The 9,674-nt window shown below is 43.6% G+C and overlaps 1 protein-coding gene across 1 annotated transcript; it reads right to left on the reverse strand.

The window, feature by feature from the left end:
• Positions 1-1,813: 1,813 nt before the first annotated feature.
• LOC310774810 (organic solute transporter subunit alpha-like) lies at positions 1,814-9,179 on the reverse strand (the record flags this gene model as incomplete). The annotated part of the gene is made up of 8 exons (XM_083634948.1): positions 1,814-1,980; positions 2,090-2,195; positions 2,915-3,061; positions 3,200-3,311; positions 3,637-3,795; positions 7,367-7,440; positions 8,502-8,653; positions 9,104-9,179. 8 exons carry the CDS (start codon positions 9,177-9,179, stop codon positions 1,814-1,816), a joined length of 993 nt encoding a protein of 330 aa, XP_083491074.1.
• Between the last annotated feature and the right edge of the window lie 495 nt (positions 9,180-9,674).

Raw genomic sequence — 9,674 nt, forward strand, 5'->3', positions numbered from 1 at the left:
TTAGGGTGGGCATCAACAGCGTCGTGCGATCCTTGGATGATGTGCAGCAGAGCTGAGACAGTAGATCTGTTTTTCATGAAGCCATGCTGTGAGATGTGTATTTTGCCCTCGGTTTCCTGTAGTAGTATGTCCTTCACGATCCCCTCATACACCTTTCCAATACAGCTTAGAAGGGATATTTGGAGGTAGTTCTGAGGGAATGAGGGGTTATTTCGCTTAGGCGAGGGAGTCCTTCCATTGTGTGGGGAAGTAACTTTCTTTTAGAGAGCTATTAAAGAGGTGGGTCAGCACCGGGGCAAGCTCTTCATTATAAGTCTTCAGAAGTGTTATAGTGAATGAGGTTTTTGCGGATGGAGTGAGCATGACCTCTGGTGGCAGTTCAAGAAACTGCCTAATTTACTTTGAGCTGTTGCTTCTGCTGTGAGTCTGGAAAAGCTGCTATCTCATCCAACACCTGTGTTCCCTGATTCATACAGTATACTGTAAGTAGAGAACTACTCAGCTAGACTATATCCCTGATTCATACAGTATACTGTAAGTAGAGAACTACTCAGCGAGACTATATCCCTGATTCATACAGTATACTGTAAGTAGAGAACTACTCAGCTAGACTATATCCCTGATTCATACAGTATACTGTAAGTAGAGAACTACTCAGCGAGACTATATCCCTGATTCATACAGTATACTGTAAGTAGAGAACTACTCAGCTAGACTATATCCCTGATTCATACAGTATACTGTAAGTAGAGAACTACTCAGCGAGACTATGATTCATACAGTATACTGTAAGTAGAGAACTACTCAGCGAGACTATGATTCATACAGTATACTGTAAGTAGAGAACTACTCAGCTAGACTATGATTCATACAGTATACTGTAAGTAGAGAACGATTCAGCGAGACTATGGACTTCTCTGGCTTTTCCTTGAGGCAGTGTTCAGGGACACTAATTGATTCCAGTGGATGTAACAGGATGCACTCACACTACTAGTATGATGTAGATTACCATAAGACCCACATCATGATTCTAGGTTAGACAAAAAGCTTGTGTTTCAACAGGAGTGTTAACATTTTGGCTAACCATCCGAACACTAGCCTTCATTTCTGTGTCATGAAGTTGTTGAGATCTTTGTTTCCTAATAACTTTGTACACAGTCACACATGCAAAACATGCACCACAGATACGTCAATGCTACAAAGTGGACATAATACAGTGGTGATCAATTGCTAATGTCATTTGTTTATTTTTTTGGTGCTAACACAGTATAGGGGGATGCATAGACCTGCATACTGAACTGTATTTCTACCTAAGAATACCTAAAGTATGCGGTGTCATCATTATTTAATGCCACATTTTATTTTGTCTCACAACAAGAAACATCAAACAGGTTTCAGAATCTCAAACAACTAGCCAAAAATATCACTCTCATGGTGATGACCATAGTCTCAATGAGTCACAAACATACACATGCACACAGGCGCGCACACACACACACACACACACACACACACACACACACACACACACACACACACACACACACACACACACACACACACACACACAGTAACACAAATAAATAGGTGTACTATTTACTGAAATTGAGGCATCGTGTAAAAAGCATCTTCCACCACCCCCATCACTTCTGTCAAGAATTTCACATTTCAAAGTGGGCATTCTTAAGTTTGGGAACCCCTGACTTAGACAATCTGATAGATTACAGCATTATCGTCAATAGAGCAATATTTTGCGTTTGCACTTTGTCACTCTTCCTCTCAACCTCTTTTTCCCTTCTTTTCTATCTCTCTCTCACACATCATGCTCCACCTCAGCAGCCTGCAGCCACGTTTTGGCGTTCTGGTCATTGTCAGCCTCATGTGCAGCGGAGGGTAGGGGTTCGTACGTACGGCGGTACAGAAAGCGCGTGACCAGCGTGATGAGGAACATCTCCGTGATCATCAGCTGCTGACTCAACACTGCAGAACAGACAAAAACAGACAGAGTTGGAGACAGTTTCAATCTCTTTCAGCCGATGCAGAGAGATACTCGATTGAGTTATTTTTCATGTATTCAGATGGTTCTTACTAGATCCACGAGCTTGGGAAGAGAAGGGAGGGGCACAGGCAATGGTTCCGTCCAAGGCCAAGATGTTAATGATGGATGTCTGCAGCTGACTCAGTACAAGCACCAACTATGGAGACAGCCAATGCTAGATGAGTTACATGTAGCATTTTTAAATATCAATGTAGTGATATTTAGTGATATATTTAAATATCATTGTCAAATTAAATGCAATGCCTTGGTATTATTAGCATAAACAAATGAATCAATGGTCAAGTAGCCTCTATCTCACACCAGTGGTATTGCTAGTTTGTTTTTCTTAATTAAGACTACATTTCTCATAACCAACTTTTCTTCCATCAGTCAAGGGTTTTCTCTTTCGCTTTACTGAAGACGAACATGTTGGAAGTGATTTTTCCTGGTGGCACATGATGTATAATGCAGTATAGAGGCTGCCAATATTCTTGGTGAATGTTTACAGTAATTATACTGCAGTAATGCATCAGAATTCATGTTGTAGTGAGATATTATTGTTATAATGTTACAGTACACACAGCACCTTTAAAACTTTAACAGACTGTGGGCTACATGAAAGAAATCTACCCTGCAATTGAATCAAGTGAAAGTGAAGAAATGTCTCACTGAAATTAGATAGCTTGCGGCTAGCGGTACCAATGCATTTCAATGAGGATTTACCTTTTTCTCTTTACACATTGCAATATTTGTCTGATGAAGAATTGCAAGCTAACATTCAAAATATGCAGGTATACTTTTAAGATTGTAACTGTGGTACCTGACCAGAAACTGCCGTAAAGGAATATTGGTTGTATAGTGGCTGTCTTGACTCACTTGGTACATGGCGTACTTGGGGATCATCTTGACCTTGCGCATCGATTGGCGGGTATTCATGAACACGATGCCGACTGGCCAGAGGGAGGTGATGGTCAGAACACCAATGAAGGGATTGATCCAAATAGCTGTACCAGTGATCTCTAGCTGCACAAGAAGAAGTGAAGGAATATTTAAATTTGCCTTGCAGAGATGGATGTCAAAAGCATTAGATGTAAAGTTCAAATAATATTCAGTACTACAGTCAGATATTTAGAGGAGAAGGGAAGCCTTTCAAAAACTTACATCAGAAAGATCAAAGTATCCATTGGTCCATAATATTATGGAGAGGACTGAGAGCACTGTCTTTAAGATGGCATACTGAAGAGCTCCCAGCTTCAACAAGAACATCATTCGCCTGAATGAAATATCCCAAAGATCCACATCAGAAATGTATGTTAAAAGTACATTAAAAACCAACCCACAATAACAGCAGATACAGTATAGAACAGAGAGATTGTCTATAAAAAAAATAAAGAGCACTTTGTAACTTTGTAACTCCGTTTTCAAAAGTGCTATGTAAATGAAGTTATTTATTATTATTATTATTATCATGATCATTATCATTATAGAAAGTCAAATATACAGACAGTAATCAAGGATAAAGTAGGCTTGTGTCAGCTCTGACAAAACATTACCCAGAATGCAGCACACAATATAAGCAGCACTAAAGAGGTGCATACCGTGTCAGAGGCACACGGGGTAAACAGAGGCAGCAACAGCAGCAGGGTCCTGTGCTGATCTTGAAGGTCTCACCAGAATAGTGCTGGAGGAACGCACTGCTGCCCCCCTGCTCCTCTATCATCAGAACCAAGACTTTATACACCACCACTGCAAAGTAACTACAGAGAGAAACACAGCTCTTTATACACCACTACTGCAAAGTAACTACAGAGAGAGACACCGGCAACTTAAACTTGTTTATAGGTGATAGGTTTTAGGTGCACTAGTGGAGCATTCAACTTATTGTTTTTCTCTTTCTCTATACATAAGTAAGCCTATGCTATAAATGGTTTTACTTCGTTTCAAACTCGGATTCTCACATAAGCTGCAGCCCACCCCAGTGGCGCTGAACTGAATGCCTTTCTTTTTACCTCTGAAAAAGACCTTTAAAACCACCCAGGTGCCCTGACGGCAGCCTGGCACACCTCACCTGAGGATCGTCTTTGCGCGCATTCAGCCTCGATGACTAGTCGCACTTTCTTCTCTGAGAGACCTAGCATTAGCTCACTTGTAACGTTCCAAACGTTAGCTCCGTTAGCCAACGTTCGTCTCACTACCCACCGTCGCAAGACCAGCGGGCGGGAAACGTTGGCCCTCGAGTCATCTCCGGCCGGTGCCGATCTGTTGTAAGGGACAACCTTCACATGTCAGGTGGTGGAGCAGATCTGGGCCAGGATTGGCCGCATGCGCGTCGATCTCTTCGCACGGCACACTGCCCCCTGTGGTTCTCCATCCACGGGTACAGCCCCCCTCTGGGCCATGACGCTCTGGCGCACGTTGGCCGGGGGAGGGGCCTACGCGTCCGTCCCCCCACCCCCCCCCCCATTCCTCTGATCCTGCAGGTGCTGGACAGGGAGGGAGCAGAGCCTGCAATTTTGGTGGCCCCGCTGTGTGAGATACTGCACCCTTCCCTCCACAGGTGGAAGCTACCAGCTTGGTTCCTGAGCGGGACCGCTTGCTAGCTCAAGGCCTACCTTGAATGTGGTGCACGCTATACAGAGCGCTAGAGCTACCTCTACTCGCTCTCAGTACGCATATAAGTGGCGGGAGCGGGAGGTGGACCCAGTGTATTCCCATTCTCTGTTTCCTTCAGAGCCTGCACGCTGTAGGCCTGTCCCCTCAGTCCCTGAAGGTTTACATGGCTGCGATATCCGCCTGTCACATGGAAATTGGCAGGTCGGTGGGAAGCCTCTTCCTGATCTCTCGGTTCATGAAGGGTGTTCGCATGTTACGCCCGCGGACGCGGAGCATTTTTCCGAAATGGGACTTGGTCACGGTATTGGAGGGACTCTCTGGTCCTCCTTTCGAGCCTGTCAACACCATTGATTTGAAACACCTATCACTGAAGACCGCGCTGCTCTTGGCCCTGTCTTCAGGTAAAAGGGTTGGTGACTTGATTGCCCTCTCGGTGCAACAGTCCTGTATGATGTTCTCTGATAACAGACGCAGGGTCACGCTTCGGCCTAACCCTGCTTATCAGCCTAAAATATCAATGCCAATTCAGGTCTATGGTCATAGACTTGAAGGTATTTTGCCCTCCTTCTTCGGACGCGACGGAAGAGCAGCCGTTGCAGGCGCTGTGCCCTGTGCGGGTGCTCCTAGCCTATGTGGACGGGACGCGCGCGCTGCGCACCTCAAACCAACTCTTGGTATGGTTCCGGGCCCTGGGCAAGGCCCTGTCCAAAGAGCGATTGTTGCACTGGATAGTGGAGACCATTGCCATGGCCTACTCTGCCGCGAGAAACGTTCCCCCGGAGGATATTAAGGCCCACTCCACAAGAGGTGTCACGGTATCATGAGTGCCTTTGCGCAGTGTGTCGGTGGAGGACGTGTGTGCTGCGGCATCATGGTCCACTCACCAAACCTTTGTGAAGTATTATAGTCTGGATGTGACCAGTGCGCCGTTCACGCACGCTGTCTTGTCAGGCTCCAGGCGTTAGCGCCTTGCGGTCACTCACTGTGCTGTCCGGGTTACCATGACCTCTGGCTATGTGCCCCGCATTGCCATCGGTAGGTCTCAGGGTCACATGAGGTGCTCCCTTGCAGCAAGGATGGTTGTACATCAGCATATTATGTGAGAATCCGAGTTCTAAACGAAGTAAAACCTTAGGGTTGTCTTGGAGTGACGATCCTCAGCCGGTTTGCGCAGATCGTGTCAGAGACACGTGGGCGGTTGTGGGTGGCTGCGCCAATCACCGGCTGAGGTGTGCCAGGCTGCCGTCAGGGCACCTCGGTGGTTTTACAAGTATTTTTCAGAGGTAAAAAGAAAGGCATTCAGTTCAGCGGTGCTGGGGCAGGCTTCAGCATATATATGAGAATCCTTGTTCTCACTCGTAAAACCTGTTTGGAAGCTAGCTTATGTCCTGCCAGTTATTTTATTAGCAAACACTCCAACAGGAAGTAAGTTGTAAGTTGTTGTAAATTTAGAATGTTTATGTTGTTTATGTTTGCTTGTTTTTTGCTTTTTACAGCAAAGGACCATAACTTTTAAAAATTATGCTGTTATTAAATTAAATTACGCTATTATTGTATTAATTTCCTTTCATCTAGCACCGCTGCACATGATTTATGTATATAAATCACATGAATCATAAAGCACAGAAAACTGGCTGCATGCATAATGTGACACAATCCTCTAAAAACTGCCTGCATTTGCACATTCTTGAAGATGTAGTATGATCTTTGCCCTGTCCCACACCCAGAGAGTGTATAATCATTCATTGAGTAGACAAATATCGTGGGCAACTTATGACATGTTCTCATTTTGTAATTTATTTTGTTAACTTAGCGAATGTATTCCTGCAGTGCGCAGTTTGCAATGGGTTAGCATGGGGTGATTTAGTGTCTTGCTCAAGGACACACTGTTGCTTGCACTAAAGCTCAGAGGTTTTGTAAATGAGTGTCAGCCAGTGAATTTTACGACGTATTTGAATCTGGACAGTTTTTAGTGGAATACTAATTGCAGTGGTGTGTCTTTAGGATTGGTGCACGTGTGGTAACTCTAAGGGTGGAGTCATAGATCTAGATTTAAAATAAATACTACAGCATGCGCTGGGACGCGTCATCAGTGATGTTAGCTGGGGTTGTAAAGTGTTTTGGGTCTCTCAACATCATACACCCTCGCCCACGACGCCCAGTAGACCCAGCCGAGGCCGATAAAACCCCGACCCGCGTCCCAGAAGGAGCCACTCACGGATCAGCCTTCCTACTCTGTCTGCAACGTTGCCTGCGGAATGGTTGATCACGCCCAATCCGCTGCAATAGAGTTAGTGCTACACCGCAGTATCATCTATAGCTGTTTCAAGAGTAAAGGGCATCTAGTGTCACAGTCACCTTAACCAAACATGGGGAGGACAGGGTGTCATCAAACCATATACTGGAGCTAAATACTTGTGCAGAATTATTCAAGTGCAGAGTCACTGTTGTTTGGGAATGGGACAGGGAAAGACAGCAGGCTTCTTGCCCCACTGTTTTGTGTTTGACACTTGACAAAATGTATTGTGCAACTTCAAGATTGTCTAACAGTAAAATCTTAAGAATAATTTTTTTTAGATACTTGTTCAGTGAGACACGAGAACAATTTAAATTGTTATTGCATAGATAGAGAATATGATGTACCTGTACTGGGGAGTATGGACATGAGTATTTTTAGTGTACATGGGGGTGGGAGGTGGGCTGGAGAAAACATACCAATTGGAAGTCATGTCTGTGAACATGACGGCCCTGGGGATCCACATCCCAAAACAAGACATGGTGGCAATGACCTGAAACAAAGACATACAGTACGGTTATTATATTTATTCCCATATAAACAGAGCACTGCATTCTCTTAGTTAATTAGCCAACTTATCAGTCACATTAAACAAGGGCATTTTAGTGTTAGTAGTTAAAAAAGAGGGTGAAGAGGCGGACTTCCATTCCTTCAGAATGAGTTTTTTGGCGACAGTTGTCCCGAGTGTCAGAGATTGTTGAACAGCTGTAGGGAACTTCAGAGAGGACTCTGAGCAGCCGAAGATGGCGAGTTCTGCCTCCGGTTGCAGGGCTATTTTGTAGGCCTTAGAGTACCAGTCAAATATTCTGGCCCAGAACCCCGTCAGTGAAGGGCAGAACCAGAAGGCATGAGATAGTGTGCCCTCTGACACCTGATACCTGTCACACAGTGGTGAGACAGAAGGGTAGATCTTGTACAATTTATGCTTGCAGTAGTGAAGACGGTGAGCGACTTTAAATTGGATCAGCTGGTGTCTGCTATTCACTGAGCAAAGTTGTACCACAGACAGACTCCTTTCATATAATGTCAGATACCAAGTTCCCCCTGCCACGCTTCTCTAATCCTCTCGGTAGAGGCTGTGTTGCAGTTGTCAAACAGATATACAAATCTAGAGATAAAGGTGTTTGGAGTAGGGAGGGCTCAGCAAAACATCAAAAAAGCATGTTCATTTGGGAGTGCTTCAAAGGTGTGAATCTTGGATCGAACATAATTTCTGATTTGCAGGAATCTGAGCCAGTTTGTGCCAGGCACTCAAATTTCCTCTTCAGTAAAACAAATGATGCAAAATGCCATCTATGTATAAGTCTTTTATGGAAACTAGCGCATTCTCACTCCAGGCATGGTAGTTTCTGTCTAACCATGGAGCAAAAAAAGTGATTGAAACAAATTGGCGTCTGAACAGATACAGTACATCTGGTAGACTCAAAACATTCCTAACTTGGTTTAAAATTCTGACAGTTTTTCATGACAAAACTTAAATTCAAATTTTCTAAGGTCCCAGGTCTGTTAGTAGTTTAATTTGATTATAACATTGAAAGAGGCCTGAATGCTTACTGGTGCAGCACCATTGATCCAAATAATGGTGGTCTTCTTGGGGTGGGGCAGTTTTCTGTACACATAGACGCACTGCTCCAGGTACAGCAGCAGAGACACGGAGGACATGAAGGTGAGCATGGAGTAGAGACAAACCCCAAACACATCTAACTCTGGTTCAGAAAGAGGGGAAGCCAAAGGGTTCAGATTAGTTAACATAACTGACAATCACAAGGCAATTTCCATTGAAATGATCTTCTCCACCTTCTGTTATCTTTATTATTAAGCTAATCGGCTCCTGATTATTTTCTTGGATGAAAGCCAGCTCTACAATCAGATTATTTATTATTGTGGAATATTCCTTATAAAGTGTAACTTCCCTGTTCGTATCCAGGGGCAATTACATTGACCATAGCTATAGTTTAAAATGAATAATTAAATAAATTATATTTTCCTCATTCATTCAATTATTCATTAATCTAAATTCTGACAAGTACAACCCTCAGACTCAGTTGGACGTGTAGTAGGCTACAGGAAGCTACTGATTGAATTCCTTGTGTTTTTAGGTCAGCTCAATTGATAACATTATCTGCAAGTGAGATAAAGTAATATGGGTCACTTACGCTTTATCACCTCCATAGCCAATGGGGGTTCTTGTAAACAAGCAGGATCAATAGTGCTGTTGAAGTCTTCCTCCATGGCATATAGAAATTCCTCCTGAACCCTGGACTACAAGACACTTTCTTTAAGAATAGTCTAGAAAGTTTGAACGTAACTTGACTAACTTTTCTTTCCAAGTATAAATCAAACCAGATCAGTAGCTTGTTTTAAAGAAATATAAAGTTTAAGCTTGAATGATTTATTTCCACTTTATCTTTCACTATATTTAAGTGGATTCCTGTAGCAGGTGAATGTATTCTTCAGCTAGTGCACTTTACCCTGCAAGTGACTCAAGGAATGAAAGTAGGATGAGCTTCCAGGTTTATGAAAGCACCTCTGCACATGACTAAGCCTACCCTTCTTCAAGTAACCGCCTCTCATTCATTCACAGAATTATCTTAGACTCATTCAGACAGAGGTAGGTGTAGGTGTGGATTTTGGTTGAAAGCTCAAGAGTGGGGTTTCAGAGTGTCAGGGGAAATGACCTCTGACAGAGTTGTTTCTTTCCTTTCTAGCAAATATAAAACTAATAAT

The sequence above is a fragment of the Poromitra crassiceps genome (assembly GCF_964638095.1).
Source record: "Poromitra crassiceps genome assembly, chromosome: 1".
Taxonomy (NCBI): domain Eukaryota; kingdom Metazoa; phylum Chordata; class Actinopteri; order Beryciformes; family Melamphaidae; genus Poromitra; species Poromitra crassiceps.